The sequence below is a fragment of the Aulonocara sp. 'chitande type north' Nkhata Bay genome, linkage group LG17 (assembly GCF_057382095.1).
Source record: "Aulonocara sp. 'chitande type north' Nkhata Bay isolate Kocher_YH1m ecotype deep benthic linkage group LG17, A_spYH_male_GT1.1, whole genome shotgun sequence".
Classification (NCBI taxonomy): Eukaryota; Metazoa; Chordata; class Actinopteri; order Cichliformes; family Cichlidae; genus Aulonocara; species Aulonocara sp. 'chitande type north' Nkhata Bay.
The window spans coordinates 32808695-32828877 of NC_141360.1; the positions used below are offsets into that span (position 1 = coordinate 32808695).

General features: G+C 39.5%; 3 protein-coding genes across 5 annotated transcripts; 1 reads left to right on the plus strand and 2 right to left on the minus strand.

The window, feature by feature from the left end:
• Positions 1-819: 819 nt before the first annotated feature.
• LOC147310408 (uncharacterized) lies at positions 820-7149 on the minus strand. Its single transcript, XM_086269535.1, has 7 exons — positions 6611-7149; positions 5510-5617; positions 5298-5354; positions 5051-5209; positions 4479-4638; positions 4030-4130; positions 820-3760 (listed from the first exon to the last, which is right to left on the minus strand). Exons 1-7 carry the CDS (start codon positions 6620-6622, stop codon positions 3596-3598), a joined length of 762 nt encoding a protein of 253 aa, XP_086125661.1. The 5' UTR covers positions 6623-7149; the 3' UTR covers positions 820-3595.
• A 547-nt stretch (positions 7150-7696) lies between these two features.
• Positions 7697-11442, minus strand: LOC147310409 (uncharacterized). 2 transcript variants are annotated; one of them, XM_086269533.1, is made up of 7 exons: positions 11389-11442; positions 10712-10804; positions 10412-10468; positions 10151-10309; positions 9700-9916; positions 9470-9558; positions 7697-8123 (listed from the first exon to the last, which is right to left on the minus strand). In XM_086269533.1, exons 1-7 carry the CDS (start codon positions 11398-11400, stop codon positions 8091-8093), a joined length of 660 nt encoding a protein of 219 aa, XP_086125659.1. In that variant the 5' UTR covers positions 11401-11442; the 3' UTR covers positions 7697-8090. The 2 variants fall into 2 exon arrangements, with proteins under 2 accessions (XP_086125659.1, XP_086125658.1); XM_086269532.1 differs by having other exon boundaries at positions 7697-8128.
• A 1109-nt stretch (positions 11443-12551) lies between these two features.
• Positions 12552-19587, plus strand: asb15b (ankyrin repeat and SOCS box containing 15b). 2 transcript variants are annotated; one of them, XM_086269972.1, is made up of 14 exons: positions 12552-12632; positions 12897-13005; positions 13653-13705; positions 13860-13991; positions 14121-14285; positions 14375-14481; positions 14600-14738; positions 14822-14993; positions 15349-15509; positions 15944-16088; positions 16915-17070; positions 17173-17275; positions 17360-17513; positions 17643-19587. In XM_086269972.1, exons 2-14 carry the CDS (start codon positions 12899-12901, stop codon positions 17810-17812), a joined length of 1764 nt encoding a protein of 587 aa, XP_086126098.1. In that variant the 5' UTR covers positions 12552-12632; positions 12897-12898; the 3' UTR covers positions 17813-19587. The 2 variants fall into 2 exon arrangements, with proteins under 2 accessions (XP_086126098.1, XP_086126097.1); XM_086269971.1 differs by having other exon boundaries at positions 17173-17513.
• Positions 19588-20183: the final 596 nt, after the last annotated feature.

The following is a 20183-nucleotide window of genomic DNA, read 5'->3' on the forward strand; positions in this document are numbered from 1 at the left end:
ATGACTGTCATGTTGATGACAGTCATCAGTGACATTAATTAATTTTCATTAATTTTCAACATTTTAGATTTTAAATATTCTAAGCAAGTCTCTACCAATTCTTGCAAAATTATCACACCCTCCGGCAGCGAAGTTTGAGCTGCTTCCATCTGGCTGCAGACACAAATTACCACGGTGCAGGACTAACAAGTTTTCCTTTGTCGTTGCTGCCATTAATGTTTTAAGTGACAAACTGTGGAGTCCTGTTGTTGTTTTTCTTGTTTGTGTCTGATATTTTTCATTGCGCGCTTGTTTGCCGCTAGTGTACCACAAAATGCCCTTTGGGGATAATAAAGTTGACCATTTTTGGTACTCTGATGATATAGGGTCAGAGTTTGGCATAAACAACAAATCCATCCAGCCTTTTATTAACAGTTCAGGCTGGTGGTGGCGGTGTAGTGCAGTCAACAAATCTGCAGTAACTGTGTGATGCTGTTATGTTAATATGAAGCAAAATCTGAAAGGAATGTGTCCAGCACCTGATGAATTATTGCCATGATGAATTAAAGCAGTTCTGAAGGCAAAAGGGGGTTGAATCCAACACTATCAAGGCGTACCCAAGGAAGTGGTGATTTAGCATATACACTATTTGCCCTATAAATTAAAAGGCTGAATAGAATATTTACCTAAAGCTTTTCAATATAACCTGATTTCTGCTGGCCATGGTCTGCAAGTAAGAAAATTAAATGGTCAATTAAAACTTAATTATTCTATATTATTAGGTGTGTCTTAAAGACATGTAAACGTCAAGTAATTCATCTTGTGTACACCAAATCTTACAAGATCTTAGGTGCTTTGTCGAAAAATGTAATCATTTATAGTCTAACAACATTTAGCCCAAATGCACTGTTTTGTTGAACATAACTTCATGAATTAGTTTTATTGCAACAGTCACAGAGACATTTTATGGGTGGTAGTGTTGTTTGTGAAGAAAAACAGAATGTGGAAAAATTCTCCAAATAAACCTCTGTCCCTTTGGAATAACACCATTCTCTCTGAATACAATACTTTGTTCAGAGGTCATGCATGTCGAAATATTCCCCGAAGAAGAAAAAAGAAAAGAAAAGAATGGAGGCCTTTTATCAAGCCCAGTGTTAAATAAACTTCACATGCCTGAACATGAAGTCTACCATTTCAATTACAAAGATTTCAGGAAGGCAACAAACTTGGTTCACTTTGATGACAAATCAGAATATATGCACAATACCGGCAGAACATCTGCTTAGTAGCCATTTATATGGATTAGCAAAAATAAAGTTCCTTAAAAAAAAAAAAATTCTATTGCAATGAAAACTACAGTAAAAGGCGACAGTATCGTATACACTTTATGCTAATTACAGATGTTACATCCAGCTTTTCCCCACTTTTGCCTCCTCAAAAAAAAAAAAAAAAAAAGGGGGGGGGGGGGGTGAATGACACGAGGGAGATGAAACAACATTTTCTGATTATTTCACTGCGGTCACCCTATAGACAACAAACACAGCCACACCTTTACAGCAAGGTGCAGCATTGCCAGTTGGCCACTCTGCTTTAACTATGTGCCTCTGGAGGAACAGATGTACAGACATTCACAACACAGACAGAGAGCAGAGGAGTGAGACGGAGGCGTGTAATGTTGTCACCACGTTTCCCCACCCTCAAAGCCAGAAAACTTTTATTGGCTGGGAGTTAAACACCCACTGCTGGAGGGCTGAAGCCCAGAAACCTCCTGAGCACAGCAAAATGTGGAGAAAATAAGAAACTACAAGCAGAGGAGAGTGGAAAGGCTCTCTGCAAATAATTACACTGTAACAGATTTATAGTAGGTCCAATGTGGTGACTGACATCTTGTAAAATTTGCTTTCGTCTGGGTATAAAAGATACTGAACAATCAACAATGTTGCATGTGAATTATCAATATGAGGGGAAAAAAAACAGTTAAAATGCTCCTCCCAAACTGCAGCCATGTCAGTCAGATGAACTGTATAGGTGAAAAACCTCAGGAAAAACAGAGGAAATCCAAGACAAACAGTTTTCAAATATGGGGACAGTATCTAAATATAGTAATTTGTAAATGTGATCAGACCCCTGCAGTGCAAAATGATGGATTTCTGAATTTGGTGAGAGTTACAACGCGCTTTCCTTTCTGCGTTCACAGTATTTTGTCTAGCTCCTGTACATTCACGATATAATTGGGCGTGTTCATCATTTGCATCACTAAAACAGCTGGAAACATTTTTGTAAGTGAAACACGTAACCAAATAACTTAAATACTTCACACACAAATAACATGTTTTCACAAAATACAAATATGAAACCTTTACAAACAGTTCACTATAAAGACAACACTGTTTACACAAAGTCTACGACAGAAAGACATTTTACCAAAGATATATCCATATTTCATGGGTGTGTTTTGGAAGTTAATCATTCAAATACAGTCAACTGTTATTGAATACTAACCGGGCTCTGTGGGGTGCTTAGCCTGCGGTCTAGAAGGATTCTTAGCCTGTTGATTCATAGGGATCTGTGCACATCAGTCGTGTTTGTAACTGGCATTTCCTCCAGCCTACGGCCAGTTCTTTTGTGATGAGAACAAGCCCTCCTTATGCTTCTCACTGAGCTCATCCGTCCATCCATCTATCAGTCCCTATCTCCCTCACTTTCCCTCGTCCTGTCTGCACTGTCTCTCGCTCCGTCTGTGACACATGCACTACAAGAGCGCTCACACTCGGGGAGTCATGTTCTCATGACTGAACATGATTGACCCAGTGAATAAGGCATTAAAACCTCTAACACACTCACTGCGGCTGAGCAGCAGCTATAGATCACTGGGCAACGGCTTTGAAAATACAATGACTGGATTCAAAGTGCCTCTGGCGATGGCTATCTGCCATCTGGTCAGATCTTTGATACACAAAGTGGGACACTTGTTGAACTGCTCAGTGTGTTGTTTGTGAGTAGCAGGTTTGCAATTTGCGACAGATCGCAGATCATAATAATGTCAACAACAAGTACAGGACAGGCTGCGTGAGATAAAACGCAGCAACAGCATTTTAGTTGTTTCCTTTCAAGATAGCATTAATGTGACTGTACGTCTTTTTCTGCTTGTAGAAATCAGGTTGTTGCGAAGCAGTGAAAGGGCGGTCTTGGCAACCACCCAGACAGAGTCATCAAGTGGATGACGTGTGATGATTACATGATTTTAAGCTCCAGCGATACTTTTTTTTTTTGATTGCAGCTTCAAAGTGAAGCACAAACCCCTTAAAGATATTAGTCCAGAGTGTGAGGAAAAACAAACTGAATCTGGTTGTCACAAAATAGGCCAGCGGAACCCAAGGCAGGAAAATCTGTGCTTTGCCAGCCATTTTGAAAGATAATCAGCTACCAAAGAAGTGCCGATGGGGAATTTTGTAGTACACCTGCCTCCACAACAGCTTGGGTTTGCTCTTGCAGAGTAGCTGTGGACCCTGCGCTCAGATGAGTGAAAGCAGAGGAGACCACTCATTTATCCAGCTGACTGGAGAGTGAGTTGGTATGCTGCTGTCCAAGTTTTTCCTTCTTTATTAAACGTCCTTCATCCACTTTCATGTTCAGCAATCGCTTCCCGCTCTGGCTGAGCGTCAGCAGCGTGGGTGAGTGTTTGAAGTGGGATGGAGATAGACACAGTTGGGATCGTGTCAGAAGGTTCCATTTGGCTATTTTCAGTGTTGCATACTGGTAAACGCTTTCCAGACTTGACCTAAAAAAAAAACAAAAAAACAAGGAAAACAAGAAAAGCACCAAGCCTGTGTTGGTCATACAGTTTCATATGACAGAAAGTAAATCTGAAAAGTGGGTTTTATTACGTTAACAGAGTCTCAGATTACTAATGAATTTTTGATGAGCTGTTAACCTTACAACTTCCTTCCTGGAAGTGCTCAATATAATGAGGGCACATTAACAGCCAGGCTTTTTTAGCCTAACCCACAAAGACCAGCAGACGGAAGCCTCAAGTCTAAATTCACTTACCAACCACACTATGAGAGCAACACAAGTGATGAAGGGGATGAGAACCAAAAGCAGGGGAGATCTTCTCGACCAAGCATCCCCACGATTCCCTTCATGAACCCCTGCAAGGAGGACGTTATTGACAATGTAACCAATCACACTTACACCTTAGAAATATGATAGAGGGCAGACCAATCCCCTTATTGAATGTGTGACAGAATACTCTGATGGAAATCAATCTTAGTTACAGCTAGGGACTGGTCATTTCAATACCTTTTGTTTTTGAGAGGTCATCAAATTACTTTTCTTTTTTTTTGTAAAGAAACGCTTCTGCCTTAAGGCTGCATATCTGATTACTGTACACAGCTGGATTCCTAATCCTAAACGAATGCCTCCCCCTCCAATAATCTACTTTATTTTGGAAGCTTTCACAAAAAAATCTGAACTTTAAATGCAAGTGAGGACTGTACCTGGTGTTTGTTCAGTACTAAGGCATGGTGGTGGCTCACAGGAGAAGTCAGTTGGTCCTTGAGCAGCAGTGTGTAAAAAGTCTCTGATGTAGTCAAAGTAAGGACCAGTCAGTAAGCCATGTTCCTGATAGTGACACTGGAAGCTCTGCATCGCCATTTCCTGTGGGAAATCAGACAACAAGCCAACCTTAAATACCTCAGTTATTCAATTAAATGTTCCTTAAAACAAGTCCCTCACGGTCTAGGTTATTACATTAATTTGGCATAAAATTAAGCTGCAGGGCGTATTTGCAAAACTAGCATAGTGTTAGTGTGTTTCCACATGCCCTGTAGGCCTGAACATTTCTAAGCGTTACCTGATGGAGATATACATACGAGTGCAGGCACCCAACGGTCTGCACAATATCACAGGTAACTTTGATTTTACAACATGTCGTGCTACACGCACACCAACACACTGCCAAAAGGGCTTTCTACCTGATCACTGATACTTTAAATTTTACAAAGGCACAAATTCAAGTACTGTTTGCAGAGAAGATGAGCAGCATAGACCACAGTGTCTCATTACCCACCAGCCTCTCGTGGTCTAAGGTGAAGCGTAAACTCTTGAGCATTGCAATGAAGAGGAGTACGTTGTCTTTGTTGGTGGAGATGGTGCCAAACGTGCTGGCCAGCTTCCGAAGACTTTGCTCCAGTGGATAGATATTTAACACCACCCAGCAGGTGCCAGCCTGAAGACGGAGAAACAGAACTATGAGCAGCTTTGATTCAATTCAAACCAATTTTATATTTGATTCTCTCACGTTGCATTATACATACCACTTCTTTGGGAATGTAACTAACAGGAATCTCATAATCATAGGGGATATTCTGCTTCTACAGAGGAATTAATGACAGGGAAGGATTTTTGTTTTTACTACAAATGATCAGGAATGGAAGCTCTTAGAGATAATTTAACATGAAGCACAAAACAGAAGTTCATGTGTCAACGCACTATAAATATGATATGTATCAGTCTTGTAGTAACTCACCAATACTGGCAGCTTGTTCACATCATCAGTTATTGGTGACCCAAATTTTCCAGAGCAAAGATTCAAACTTGTTACCAGACTCAGGAGGAGACAAGGTGCTTTCAAGATCTGAGGGGGAAATGTATACCTTACATTACATAAGGTACAGCAATCGACATCTGCTGCGGTGTTGTTACTGAGCATTGATTTACCACATCCCTGAAATGAAAGTTGACCAGTTCAACCTCAGTGTTTTGTTTGAGGGTAGTGTGGTTGTATTACAGGATAATCAATTTCCCCCCCTTACTTAAAGGTGAGGATTCCAATGTCTTTGCCAGGCATAAAAGCCAATAAATAAAAGGCTGGGCAACATTTTAAGACTAGAAATGGAGCTAAATCTGTGGATCCAATTATTTTTAAATTTGATCTATAAACTATTTTAATGATCTGCTTTACCTAGTATAACCTTTTTCTCATTTTTGTCAATATTACAGTAAATTTACGATACATATATTTTAGACTGTCAGTGAAGTAAAGTGACACTCCCAGTTTAAAACTCACTGCTTCAAACGATAAACAATGAATTAATAAATGAATGTGCAAACTCGTTAGTGTCACATTTAATGCAAAATGCATTTTATCCTTTTATTAAAAAAAAAAAAAATCAATTTTTTTTTACTCCTCTTAGCGTGTCACGTTACTGCCTCTTGAAGAGTGCTGCAGCAGCAGTACGTGCAGCATTTACTGTAGATCTCTTAATAACATTCAACTGCTTTTAAATGCAGCTCAAAAAGGAAGCATGCTTCATAACATGAACTTTTTGATGTAGTCCTGTAATGTTATATGATTGTAATATTCCCTTTATCAGTTTAGCACTTATCTAATAAAACAGTCAGCTTGAAGAAAACCACAAGGCTACATTTCTTTATAAAAAGCACAGTGGCATTTCATAACAAGTAAGCAGCTGACAAAAAAACAAAGAATGCAGGAAATGTTAATATAAAATAATATTCCTGTTATTTAATGAGCAAAGTTAAGAAAAATCAATGCCAGTATGGAAGCGTATACAGTTACACATATTACATATGTTAAAAACATTAAAAAATTAAAGGACATACTTACTTTCTTCCTCATATGGAGAAAGAATCCCAAGTTTCTCAAATGCAGTGCATGAAATTCAGTTTTTTCAGTCCAAAGACAGAGCTCATCTCTGTGTGTCTGTGGGTGTAATGTCCAAGCGTGTAGTGAAACTTGAGGATGGGCCGGCAGTCTGCTTTCACTTCAGACAAACTGGCGGACTTCTGACGTGTTGGAGTGGCCGCCTACAGGCTGAGTCATTATGTCGCACACTGACGCTGTCTGAGACTTTTCCATAAACTCCCACATATCAATTTGTTCGTCAGGATAAAGTGGGTGCTTGTTCTCTCGAGAGAATATTTCGCTTAGAATATGTCAAGGTTATTCCTCAAGCTGTTGTTTGGAAAGTGAAAATCAGATGAGGTAGTTCAGACGTTCAGCCGTGCTCTTTGATGCAGTACTTTTTGCTGTAACCTATTACTGTTTACATATTTTTTGATTATTTTGGACATACTTGGGCTCAAAAATACACATTATTGCACGTATAGGTGTTGCATAACCCACTTGTGAAGTGCATTTTTATACATTACAGAAAGCAAGAATTCCATGTGTGGACTTGCGTAAATATACTCCAGTTAAAGGCCGATCTCTAACCACAGGGAAACGGCCAGTTGATGACAGTGTGATATTTTGATTTGAGGTTTCAATGATATTTTTAACTGCGACTCCCAAACTGAATCACCACCTGAATGGCTCCAGTTCAGAATAGCAGATAAAGAACCTGGTCTTTTCAGAAGCGTCAGACAAACTGATTTAAACAGCAGCCAGGATGAGAAGCAATTTTTGACAGCTATCCAGCCACTAATTTCTCCATTTGTGCCTTGTCCTGCCTCTGACCCGGAAATCATCTCAGCGCACAATCATGACGAACAACGCTATGACTATACGAATAAGTTAATTTGTATTTAAAAATATTTGTCATTCAAAGAGATCTATTCTCAGTTTGTTCATGACAAATAAATATGACATCCATATTCTGTTTTCTTGTGCCATACAAAATGCAAGAACTTTCATCAACTCCATTAAGTGGCAGCAGTAAGCTAGTGGAGAGAAAGAGACACATTATGCAGCTGTGCATCATCTCATTTAATTCACATTGGTTCAAACACATAACTAAAGATGTCCCGTTTTGTTGCCACGGTTCCCCTCTTCTTGCTTCACTTGCTCAGATATCAGGTTGGAGGAAAAGAATTGAGAGATAACAAAAACATAAGACCGGATTCTTGTGGCGTTGTTTGCGAGATAGCACCAGTTGAATTCCGCAATCTCTCATACAGCAGCTTTAGTCTGTGCCTTGAAGCCATCAGATCACTCATTTATCCAGCAGACTCGTGCCAACAACAGAACAACCTGGAGAGCGAGTCGTTCTATTGCCGTCCAGTTTTTTTCCCTTCCTTCTTATTAATCATGCTTCAGAGAGGCAGTCGGAGTTTGGGTCATTTTAGTAGGTTGCATTTGAATATTTTCAGTGCTGCAAACATGTAAACGCCTTCGGGACCTGGACTGGAGAAACAAAAAAAAAAAAAAAAAGAGCACCCAAATAATGTTTATCATACAAAAACAGCCTCAAAGTACTGCTGAATTTTTGATGAGCTGTTGAACTTTAGAAGAATTGCCTTCCTGGAAGTGCCAACTAAAATGAAGACTCATTAGGAAATAGGCTTTATTAGACCACACAGGCCAAGAGTCTGTACAGCTGAGTTGAAGTTTTAACACTAAGGGCGATTCTCTTTAGAAGAGGTTCAAAATAGATACCCCAAATTAGGGTTTCTTTATCCGGAGAGGACCATGCAGTCCTCTTTGAACTGTTAAAAAGCAGCAGCACAGCTGTGGTCCCGTGCTTTCTCAGCTTGCATTACGGACCATTTCTGCACTAATGCAGTTATCTGCCTGAATAACCGAAAGCCAAGAGTGCACTTCTGGAGAGGTTGTACACAGGAAAAAGAGTTTTGAGCTTAATGCTTATGCCATTGTGCAACAAGCCATCCATCTTTCACTGCTTATCTGGGTTTGGGTTGCAAGGGCAGCAGTCTGAGCAGAGAAGACCAGACTCCCCACACCAGCTCGTCCATCCGGGGGTGACACCAAGAGATTCCCAAGCTAGCCGAGAGATGTAGTCTCTCCAGCGAGTGTTTGGTCTGTCCATCGGCCTCTTCCCGGTGGGACATGACCACAACAACATACCTAGGAGGCCTAGTCAGTAGCTTGAACAATCTCAACTGACCCCTTCTAATGTGTAGCAGCTCTACTCAGAGTTCCTCAAATGACTGAGAGCCCATTCTTAGAAGGAAACTCCTTTCTGCTGCTTGTATCCACGAACTCAAACTTGTGGTCACTACCAAAAGCTCATGACAATAGATGAGAATAAAAGTGCAGATTGATCAGTAAATTTAGACCGCTTTGCTTTTATGCTTAGCCCTCTTATTACTGCAAACGCTACTCCCAACCAACCAGACTCATGGAAGTAATGCTTCCTGTGAAGCTACATAGCATGTCTTAAAGGAGGTGTTACACCAACATGCACACAATTTTAATACCAAATAGGAATGTCTGGCAGGTTTGTTTAACATATTGATCATATTTTACTGATAAAAGTACACCACTATAAAGTGTTTTCTATTGGTATTAAACTCAAACGTTTTGTTGGCATTTATCCATAAGCCAGCATGGATGAATGAAATTGTTGACTCAACAGTACTTGCTGGGGAAAAAAAACAAAAAACAAAAAAACGATTTGATGAACTGTTGCATTCTGTTAGAGATTTTACTCACTAATTTGTTGGGAATTTCAGGGCAAGGAAAGTTGATAAACTTACTGGGTTAGGGGTTTGATGGTTTACTCACCAGCGACAAAAACACACAAACAATGACACAAACTGCAATGGAGATGGTGACAAAAATCAAAAGCGTCAAGTTGTCGTACTCCAGAAACTCTGCAAATGACAAAAAACAAAAAAACAAAACAAAAAAAAAACAAAAAACAAAAAAATACACTGAGTACACTTTCCCCCCCATTATTTTCTAAGTTACATAAAGCACCCAAGTCCGGTGCATTAACTGCATTAACATTGTACCTGGTGTTTGTTGAGTTCTAAGGTTAGGTGGTGACTGGGATGTTTCTTGAGGAGTCGTAAATGTTTGTCGAGTACTTGGGCACGGTGGTGGTTCACATGAGAAATCAAATAGTCCTCGATCAGCTCCACGTAAGAGGTTTTCCATGTAGTCAAAGTAAGGGCCAGATGGTATGTGCTGTTCCTGATAGTGGCAATCAAAGTACTGCATCAATATTTCCTGTGGGAATCAGATAACATGCTCATTTGAAATAACTAAATTACACAATTAAGTGTACAAAAACAAATTCTGCCTAAAACTGAGTTTCAGTGTTCTCTTGCACAGTGAACCAGTGTGCTTCTACAAATTAAACTACATCTCATTTTAAAACTATGCATGTCACAGTCCAAACGCTATTTAAAATAAATATGCTGTCAGAAATGCATATAATGAATGAGGTCGATGATTACCCACCACTTTCATATGGTCAAACTTCAGCCACACAGTTTGGAGAATTTCAATAAAAATAAGCAGGCTTTCTCTGTTGGTGGATTTGTCACCAAAATTGTTGGTCAATCTCTCAAGACTTTGCTCCAATGGATAGATATTTAGCACCACCCAACAAGTGCCAGCCTGGAGAGGCATGTACAAAAACCATGAACAACCTTTGTCAAACAAAAATAAAATTAAAAATAGTAAAAGAAATTTGCTCATATTTCTTCATTTCATACATACCACCTCGTTGGGAACATAACTAATGGGAACCAAATAGTCACTGGGAAGATCCTGCTTCTATAGGGGAAATAGGGACCATCAGAGAGGTTTTTGTTAAAAAAAAAAAAAAAAAAATCCAACAGAATTGTGATTAAAAATTAAAAATTTCTTTTATCCAAGCATAGCAGACCTCTTTGGTTATCATATTGTCAGAAATAAGAAAAAAAGATTTCTGTAAGTTCTCCAGAGGTTAACTCTGGGCCAAGAAAAGCCCCGCAACATAGAACAAATGTGACATACATCAAGCCTGTAGCAACTCACCAACAGTGCCACTCTATGGAGATCGGTTACTGGTGACCCATATTCAAAGCAGAGAGTCAAATTTGTCAAGAGACTCAGGAGGAGAAAAGGCACCTTTGGGATGAATATGAAAGTATTGCTACATCATACAGTGTATATGCTTTACATTATGTATAGTCATTTAGAGTTATAAAAATAAATTTGGGATTGGTGACGTTTGTGCAGCAGCAGAAATGAGATTTCACCATAGTCTCACATTTAAGTCTAACAGTCCCAGTATTGTTTAAGCTATATAAATGTAGCTATATATAATTTTTTAGGGTTTAAAACAGTATAAAACTAGCTGATGACAATAAAATCTTGCTCTAAGTGCCACCTTAAATTTACTGTCAAATATAGCATAAATAGTACAGTTTGACATAAGCATGGGCCACTGTTTAAAAAAATTAAATTATAAGGGAATTCAATTAGTCACACTGTAAAAATTTACACAAGTTTTTATGTTTACTGCCAAGTTAGCTGGGATTACTTGTAAGAGTTGCTCTGATATTTTGTTAAAACCAAGATAGCTAGCTCTAGTTTACGTTGAACTTGCCAGCGGGCAAGCTAGCAGCCCATCCCAATTACAGTAGCATCGTTTTAAGTAAAATATGAGATCAAATCCCATCAAACAAGGTCTCACTGCCCGTTTGGCCTACCTTGACATCCATTACCAACACCTGCACCCTCTGACTGACAAAAGTGAGGGGGAGGAGCTGCAAACGGCCTTTTATGGAAACCCTTGGACGCAGGGAGGGAAACCCCATGAAATATACATTACTCTAGTTGCAAGATCTATGCATCAAAAAATAAAAAAATAAATATTATTTAATGACAATACTGTTTATAGCCACTTTATATTAAATGATTAACCATGTTTTTGTTTTGTTTTTTTGCTTTGTTAAAGCTCTCGTTAAAGTCATTAAAAGAATTTCATTGAATAAAAAAATATTGAAATGATTTAATTTCAATATGCCGTTAACATAATTTGATATTTAATTACATTTTTGGTTATTTTGGATTTGATTAAAGCTATCTTAAATTGTTTGTTTCTTTGTAGTTAGTTAATTTGCTAATATCCATTTCCCTTTTGTATCTATTTTTCCAAAAATTCTCCTATGTCAGTTCCCCAGACTTTGGCAGCTTATGGTTTTTAAACATTTTGCTGTAACTGCTTTCCCTTTTATTACTTTATGATCAAATTTTACTATGAATCATGATCATCAAATAATTAGGGGACAAAATACCCCCCACTTTTTCAAAACTTCAAACAGGCCAAATCAGCTCAGTCCCTTTCTGCTAGATATAGGCATAAGTGTAATATACTTAAGGTTGAGAGACTGTTAATGTGGAGATCATTCTGGGCTTTGAGAAATTACCACTGACATTTTCCACTATTTTTTCCAACATTATACAGGAATGAATTATGCAAATCAATCAGAAATCAGCTGCAGCCATGTGTCCTTTCACTGTCTTTCCATGTAAGCAGCTTTGGAAGGGAAGTATCCCTTCTTTTGCATACATCTGATTCAACTTCTTCATTCACATTACTGGGATGTATATTGTTAAGATTATTAATTATATGTAGAACTTCTTCATCATTTTATTATTTTGAGCTAATGCAATGAATGCAGGTTTCCAAAAGTCAGGTCTCAACTTCTCACAAGCTTGCGTGTTTCAATTACATGGGAACAAATAACTTCATTCGACTGAACACACAGTGCAGAAGTACTTTGTCTGCTGCAGTTGTAAGAGAAGACGTGGAAGGCATAGTCTGAGCTGAGGCAGGTCATCTAAAGCAGGCCACATCTAAATATAACCCAAACAGCTTAACACACTGCAAAACAAAAACACAACCAGGCTGTGAGCTGGAGACCTCAAGGGGACTTATTCAGATCAACCGGTGAGACCGACTAATATGACTAACATGAAATGCAAGTTAAGGTTGTTGTGTAATTTCCAATAGGACTGCTTTACATTAGCATGCTTATGTCCTGCATGAATAGTGGTGATACCGTGCCAGAAAGTTGCATGCTGTGCAGAAAGCACGATCTACAGACTGATAAGGTTTCTACATTGTATAATTCACCTTCATACTGTACGCGAAACTCCTATTTATGAAAAGAATTCAAGTGCCCCTTTCTCTTGCTTTTGTCTCTACATATAGAAATGGAGGACTTTGAACAGGAGGCCATAAATGAAGACTTGATTGAGTTTGCTATTCGAGAGAGCATTCAAGATGCCTACAAGCTGCCATGCTCAGTGCAAACAGATAGGTATGGAAAACCAAGAAGGGTCTTTAATGTTTATTATTAATGAAAATTGACAGTTAGGTCAATAAGTATTTGGACAATCATACAGATTTTGTAATTTTGCCCGCATACAATGTCACAGTGGTTTTAAATGAAACAATCCAGATGTGATTGAAATGCAGACTTTCAGCTTGAGTAGCATTCCCAGTATGCTTCAGATCACGATCTGTTCTCATTCTGAAGCATCATCCAGTCACTTTTGCAGCATTTGGCTGAATCCGAGCAGAGAATACAGCCCTATGCACATAATTCATCCTGCATCTAACCAAGTCAGAACACTGTTGAGGAGGTAGGCGTACCATTGTCAAAGTCTACAATCAGCAGAATGTAAATACAGAAGGTTTACAACAAGGTGCAAACCACTGGTTATGCTCAAGAACAGGAAGGCCAGATTAAAGTTTGCCAGAAAACATTGAAAAGAGCCTGCACAATTGTGGAAAAAACCAAGATTATATGAACTTTTACTATACTTAACCTGTACTTATGGACCTAACTGTATTGTTAGGAGTTGTTTATGTTCCAAATTAACAAAATTTTAAGGCAATCAGCAATCAAAAGTATAATGAAGCTCTATCATAGTGTTTCCAGAGTAAACGCTTTCATTTTCATAGGAAAAACACAAGTAGTGTGGAGTTTATGAAGATTATGGCAGCCATTCAAAAAGGTAACGTTCCCTTTAATCATGTTTGCCTTTTGCATGCGGCATTAAGCAAAGACGTACAAGGCGGGCGCGCCTACATTTAAACTCACTGTTGGTCATAAATATTAAAAATGTTTCCCTGTGAGTCTCCTTGTGGCTCTTGTTTGTATCTTGGCAGGTGATGTGGATGCGCTGCAGGAGCTGTCAGGTTGCGCGTCTGCCTTCAGAGAGAGTGACAGCAGGGGCTGGCTGCCTCTGCACGCAGCAGCTGTGCAGCTGCAGCCAGATGTCCTCCACACAGTGCTGCAGGGTGAGAGTGAAAACCAGTGTGATGTCAGCTTGATCAAACTATTTAGTGGAATGTAAGCTACAATTACTGGAGCAGTGGGCTGAGTAGATTTCCACCTTTAACGCAGTCTTAATGGTGTTCTTGTTGCAGTGTTGGAATCCACCGACCTGACCCTGGAGGAGCAGACGGAGGACGGTGATACGGCTCTGACTCTGGCAGCTGAGGCCGGCCAGGTGGAAAACATCAAGCTACTTCTGAAGCACGGAGCTTCACCGCACAACAACAACAGCAGGAATGAATCACCTCTGCTAATCGGTAGCACAACACACTCAGACAGCTGACACAACACCTTCATTATTATGCTTTTTTTTTATGGAATCATTTTTTGTTTTCCATTTTTGCAGCAGTGAGACAACGCTCATACGACATGGTTCTTTCCCTCATCATGGGCGGGGCCTTCGTAGAGCAGGTGTGTCTCACCAAGTGGAGGGCCATTCACGAGGCAGCAAAGGTGAATGGAGCTGAATCTAAACTCAAAGTTCAGGTTTAAGCACAAAATTTTATTTTTCTCTAGTTTTTATTACCTTTCTTTCCTTCTGTGTTCATGTGTGTCCTATCCCTCACCCCAGGAGGGTTGTGCAGCTATTATGATGCTGTTACTCCGACATGGAGCCAAAATAACAAGCAGAGACGGTCATGGCGTGACACCGCTGGGGATCGCAGCTGAACATGGCAACTCTGAAGTTTTAGACATACTTATACACCACGGTAAAACAGTATATGTTGTATCATGCCTCATAAAAACCTCCTGACGGGTCAGACATTGCTGTATTTTCTCTGAACTCCACTAGGTGGTGATGTGAATGCCCAGGCAAGCAATGGAGACACAGTCCTGTATGATGCAACCGGATCTGGAAACCTGGACTGTGTCAAGCTGCTTTTGGAGCACGGAGCCAACCCAAATGTTGCCAGCTACGCCTGCCAGCTGCCCATCCATAGAGCTGCGTATGAAGGATACATACTGTGAGTTCATGCAACTTTAAGCTCACTCTCAAACCCAATAACATCTGACTACATTCAACAACATTCTAACTAATAATCCCCAAAATAAATAACTTGACCAAAAACACTTTCCTCTAATTTTGCAGCCAATTTGAATGTAAAGCATCTGTCTCCGCAGCTGCAGTGCTTTCTCTGTACTCATCGCCACAAAGAGCCCTCTGTTTATCACTGTTTTTCACTTTTGTCACTGAATAACAGTAGAGCTCACACCACGATCTAATGAACATTTTTGTCTCTGTTCTGTTTTGTGTTTGGCCCCGCTCTCTTCCTGTTTATCTCCCACCCACCTGATCTCTCTCTCCTTCTTTCTCTTCAGAATCCTGAGGACTCTCATCCCTATCACCACAAAGAGAGCTATTCGCCTCTCAGGCCAGAGCCCTGTCCACTCTGCTGCAGACGGGGGGCAGGTTCAGTGTCTAGAGCTGCTTATCCAGAAGGGTTATGATGTCAACGCCCTGCTACATGCACACATCTCTGGTACGAATCAGCTGGATGCGCACGTGCACACAACATCAACTCAGGCCATTTAGTTATCATAGTGAGTTTCTAAATTATGCAGGACTAAAGCGGTACACGCAAATACACACATTCGGTAAATGCAAAGATGCACGCACATGCAAAAAACAAGTGCAGATGAAAACATCTCTTCAGTGACTGTGAAGGGTGCTTCAGCCCCCATCACTGATAAAGTTGTGGTTCATATTTGCGACATTGCACTGCAAAAAATGCAAATCAGTGTGAAGTTTATCCATCTGAACACAGGACTAAACATCTATACACTGGACTATATATGTAGAGCAATATGCAAAGTCAATGCTTGGTGATGTTGGGATTTTCTAAAGTGATGAAGTTTCCAGCCCTCTTAAAAAAGTCGTTTATATTTGTAAGCACAAGTACTGTAAATGCTGCAGAGAACTACGGGGACCTCAGGAAAACTCCTCTCTACTTCGCTGTATCCAACGGTGATGTAACCTGTTCGGAGAGGTTGCTGGCGGCTGGCGCGAGAACTGACCTGGATCCACTGCGATGCATACTGGTTGCTATACGTGCTGAGAGGTAAATAGCGTATGTACATACAGTGCTGTAAAAAAGTATTTGCCCCCTCCTGATTTCTTTGTCACATTTGCATGTTTCCTATCGTCACACATTTTAAAATTAGACAAAGCTAACCCGAGTAAATACAAAGTACAGTTATTTAACAATGATTTAATTTATTAAGGGAAAAAGCTGGTCCAACCAATCTGGCCCAGTGTGAAAAAGTAATTGCACCTGCTTGGTGCAATTCAACTGTAATTAACTATATTTTTTATAGAAAGCTGAATTTAGTCACTATTCACTATTCAAACCCAGGCCCGATTATTACCTACTGAATGAGGAATTTGTGTGAAAAAGTAAAGGAGGCTAAAAGATCTCAAAAATCAGCTCATTGTTTTAAAATTTAAAGAAACTTAAGAACAGATGAGAAACAAAATCATTGCTATATATCAGTCTGAAAAGGCTTACAAAGCCTTTGTAAAGCCAACATTTCCTGGAGTGCTTGGCCTACCAATATTACTCCAATAATTATGTCATGTTTACCAAAATGTGGCCTAATCAAAGCCAACCACTTATTAGATTTAGAGGACAATTACTGTGTAAAATATTTAGTGTTTACACAGGTTACCTCTGTCTATTATCTGAAACATGCTCACAGGCAGTGTGACAAATATGCAAAACAGTAAGAAATCAGGAAGTACGATTAGGCAAATATTTTTTTAACATCACTATAAATGTAATTTGACTATACAGTACATGTAATTTCTGACTATTATCATTTCTGGTATTGGCAGCGCTGTGTTACAGCAGAGGCATTAAAATCTTCTTTTTTTATTTCTGTAACCAGGTTCGACTTGGTGGAGCTGTTGCTGTCCCATGGAGCAGAGGTTAACTGTTATTTCAGAGTGATCAGCAACACGGTGTTCCCCACAGCACTGCAGTACTGCTTCAGAGACCACGTCATGCTGCGGTTGCTGCTCAACAGTGGATATCACGCTTACAAGCACGTATACCTGCTGTGAAATTAGTCGATATTCGATTTATTTACAGAGGATATGTAGTTCAGATTCATCAATTTCATTATCGGATTTTTGCAACCGTACAGGTGTTTCCAGTGCGGTCATGGTGACAGTGAAGAATTGGATAGTACCTGGACTGAGCTGCATAACCAAGCCTATCAGATTTACAGTCAACCGAAAGTCATCTCAGTAAGAGACACTACAGGCAGACACACAGACCATCTGTTAGCTAACCTCTACAATATGTCACTTCCCTTTTCTTTTCTTTTTCAGTTCTGTGAGTTTGTGTCAGTATCATGCCTTGCTCACGTTGTAGGCAAAGTGGTAAGGATGCTACTGGACTACGTCAGCCATGTCAGCATTTGTTTTAAGCTCAGACAAATCCTGCAGAGGAGGCCGGAGTGGGATGAGATTTCTGACATACTGGGTAAAACTGCAGAGACAAGTCTGTAGATAAGAAAAACGTGCAAAACATGCACTCTAAAGCAGAGAAAAACATGACATTTTGAAAAGTGATTTAAAAAGCTGGAGGTTATGTGTGTTTCTGTGTCCAAAGGGAAGCCACGGTCTCTGCAGCACTTGTGTCGACTGGTAATCAGAAGTCACATGAGCCTCAGGACCTTGAATGACCCTGAAACTATGGCTGCTGGTCCCTTCCCCCCAAGGCTGATGAACTACCTGACCTACAGAGAGCGTGACCTGTACGGTGACCTGTTATCTGTGTGAAACACGTTTTATTTATACATGTGACTAAAGTGTGAAAACAGCCAAAGTGCTCATTTAATGCAATACCTTATTTCAGTTGTTTTTTTACAGACTGAATTAAAAACCAAAAAATGAATGTCTAGTATATGAAATAGATGTCCCTCACACAAGTGTTTCAGTTCATGCATGAGGAGAGCTGAGCAAGTGTGACCTGGTCCTGGACCTTTGCAGGGTGACGTGTGTTAAACCTTGGATGCACGAGTGACTGGACCCAACATTCTTCCATAAGTGGGTCAAAAATGGCCTGTGTTAATTATGCCGCTTTTGTTATTGTGATTAAAAATAATCATTTGTGTTATATTTTATACTATATTTTGGTTCAGACAAGAATGATTTGATGTTTGAAATATTTTTTTCACATTTTGAAAATCGGAAATGAAAAAAAAAAATACAAACCAGCAACAGAACAATGTCAACATCCATTTTGTTTGTGTGTCGGTATGAGCGATACTTCCTCTCTTTATATTTTCTTTGTCCTCCTGTCTGTATGAAGTTTTGACCTATTTCTGGCTGTAATCCCTTCACACAGGTACATTGATTTTGTCGCACTGACTGCTGACTTTATGATCTTCGTTACTTGGATCTGAAATCTTGTTGTCTTCGATTGGCTTTTTTTCCTGGGGCCCAGTTGTGACTTTTGTCACTGTGATTGTGGTTTGCCGTTGGGAGCAACCTTCCAGCCGGCTTCTCATATGTGATGCAGCAAGCTCCTTTGAGAGCTCGGTGAGGACGACCCGTCATGCAGTTGCGATACCAGATACCAATGTGAAGCTGCACCACAGCACCATGGGCCACCTCTGTGTTTTACACTGGCAGGTGTAGGTGCCAACAAACCGTGGAATGTGATTAATTGTGTTTTTTTTTTTAATCCTTTCTGGTATTTTCCTCCATGCCGTACCGCTGAATGCAAACTCTGTGCTGTAAACCTCTTCAGAAGACACTGCACAGGAGGCAACATTATCTGTGGTGATGTTGCGTCTTGTCTTTTTGAACCTAGTGCAAAACTGCTGGACCGGGATTTCCCCCAGATTCTGAACTTCTTCCCCTGACTGTCTCCCAATACAAACCCGTCCAGTTCTTGCATAGGGGATGCATGCATCACAGACTCAGAAGAACTTTTGGCTATGACAAGCTTGTTTGGCATCTACTGTAGAAATTTGAACCTCCCCCTGAACAGCACAAGCTGTTTATCTACAGTGACACAATCACTGTAAGTGGTAAATGTGTGCTGCCTGCTAGTTCTTGCTGTTTAAAATAATCTTCTTAACGTGTTACACTCTTTGTGTTCAATAAAATATATTTTCCTGACAGTCGCAGTTGACAATAATCAAAGGTTCCCATGAAATTCCATAGGAAATGATTACGGGTATTTTCTGGCCCACTTATGGAAGCTTGGGGTAGTAACACAAAAACTAAAACTTTGTACATGTATAAAAGGTAAGTTAAAAATGTCATTGGCGTAATATCAAAAACACTTTTTTAAGGAATAGTTGGAACATGAAATTATAACAACTTTTCATTAATTAGATATTGCAAGGAAAAGACCACACCAGATCCTTTTTGACCCACTTATGTGTCTAAGGGTTAACAAAATCTCAAGCCCACATGGCCATTAAAGAGATGACGGGTAAACCTCGCATTAATTGTTTCATCCTTCTTTTTTAGTGTCTTGACAATCTGGTGTCTTAAAATGTAAACACAAAAGTCATAATATCAGTGAAATATAATAAACTGTGACATTTACAAAGTTGTGTAACCTCTGTGTCTTTATGATCTGATGACATCCAATTACCAAAGAATGAATTTATTGTTTTCTATTTGAGTTAATAGTCAGGAGTCTGTGCACAACCAAAAGAAAAGAAATCAAACGAAATCAATTCTTGCAACTGATATTTTTTAAAACCAAAACTTTTAAACAAAACGAGGTTTAGTATTAGTGGACATTAGTGAATGAAGAGACAGAATCTGTGGTGAGCACTCTACTGAATTTAAAGCCTGATTTCATGACCAGTAATACCCACTGTTCACCCCCTAACACAGCTTAATTTTCCTCTAGGTTTGAATTATTGGGAGGTATTGAAAGGCGGGATCTGAGTATCTCAGATCTCTTTCTCATTACTTTCATATATTTTTTTAGTAAGTATACAAAACATACAAGTTTCATTATATAATTTTTCAAGGGATCTTATATGTGTTTTCACTCTTGTATGCTTTTCATACAAGTTTCATACAAGACAGATAAAAACTTTATAAGATTTATATATATCTTTTCCATATGGGTAAGAACACCATCTTCCACATTGCAAGGGTCCTCCCCATGTCCCCAAGGGAG

What these genes read in the sequence shown, in the direction of transcription:
- LOC147310408 (XM_086269535.1), bottom strand. An exon ending in TGAACAAGCTGCCAGTATTG is followed by an intron (nt 5,355 to 5,509) that starts GTGAGTTACTAC and finishes ATTCCTCTGTAG; the next exon opens with AAGCAGAATATCCCCTATGA. An exon ending in CCTTAGACCACGAGAGGCTG is followed by an intron (nt 4,639 to 5,050) that starts GTGGGTAATGAG and finishes GATTTCCCACAG; the next exon opens with GAAATGGCGATGCAGAGCTT.
- asb15b (XM_086269971.1), top strand. Translation starts at nt 12,899, where the DNA reads ATGGAGGACTTTGAACAGGAGGCCATAAATGAAGACTTGATTGAGTTT. An exon ending in CCTCCACACAGTGCTGCAGG is followed by an intron (nt 13,992 to 14,120) that starts GTGAGAGTGAAA and finishes TTCTTGTTGCAG; the next exon opens with TGTTGGAATCCACCGACCTG. An exon ending in TGAATCACCTCTGCTAATCG is followed by an intron (nt 14,286 to 14,374) that starts GTAGCACAACAC and finishes CCATTTTTGCAG; the next exon opens with CAGTGAGACAACGCTCATAC.
- LOC147310409 (XM_086269532.1), bottom strand. An exon ending in TCCATAGAGTGGCACTGTTG is followed by an intron (nt 10,469 to 10,711) that starts GTGAGTTGCTAC and finishes TTTCCCCTATAG; the next exon opens with AAGCAGGATCTTCCCAGTGA. An exon ending in GTTATGTTCCCAACGAGGTG is followed by an intron (nt 10,310 to 10,411) that starts GTATGTATGAAA and finishes ATGCCTCTCCAG; the next exon opens with GCTGGCACTTGTTGGGTGGT.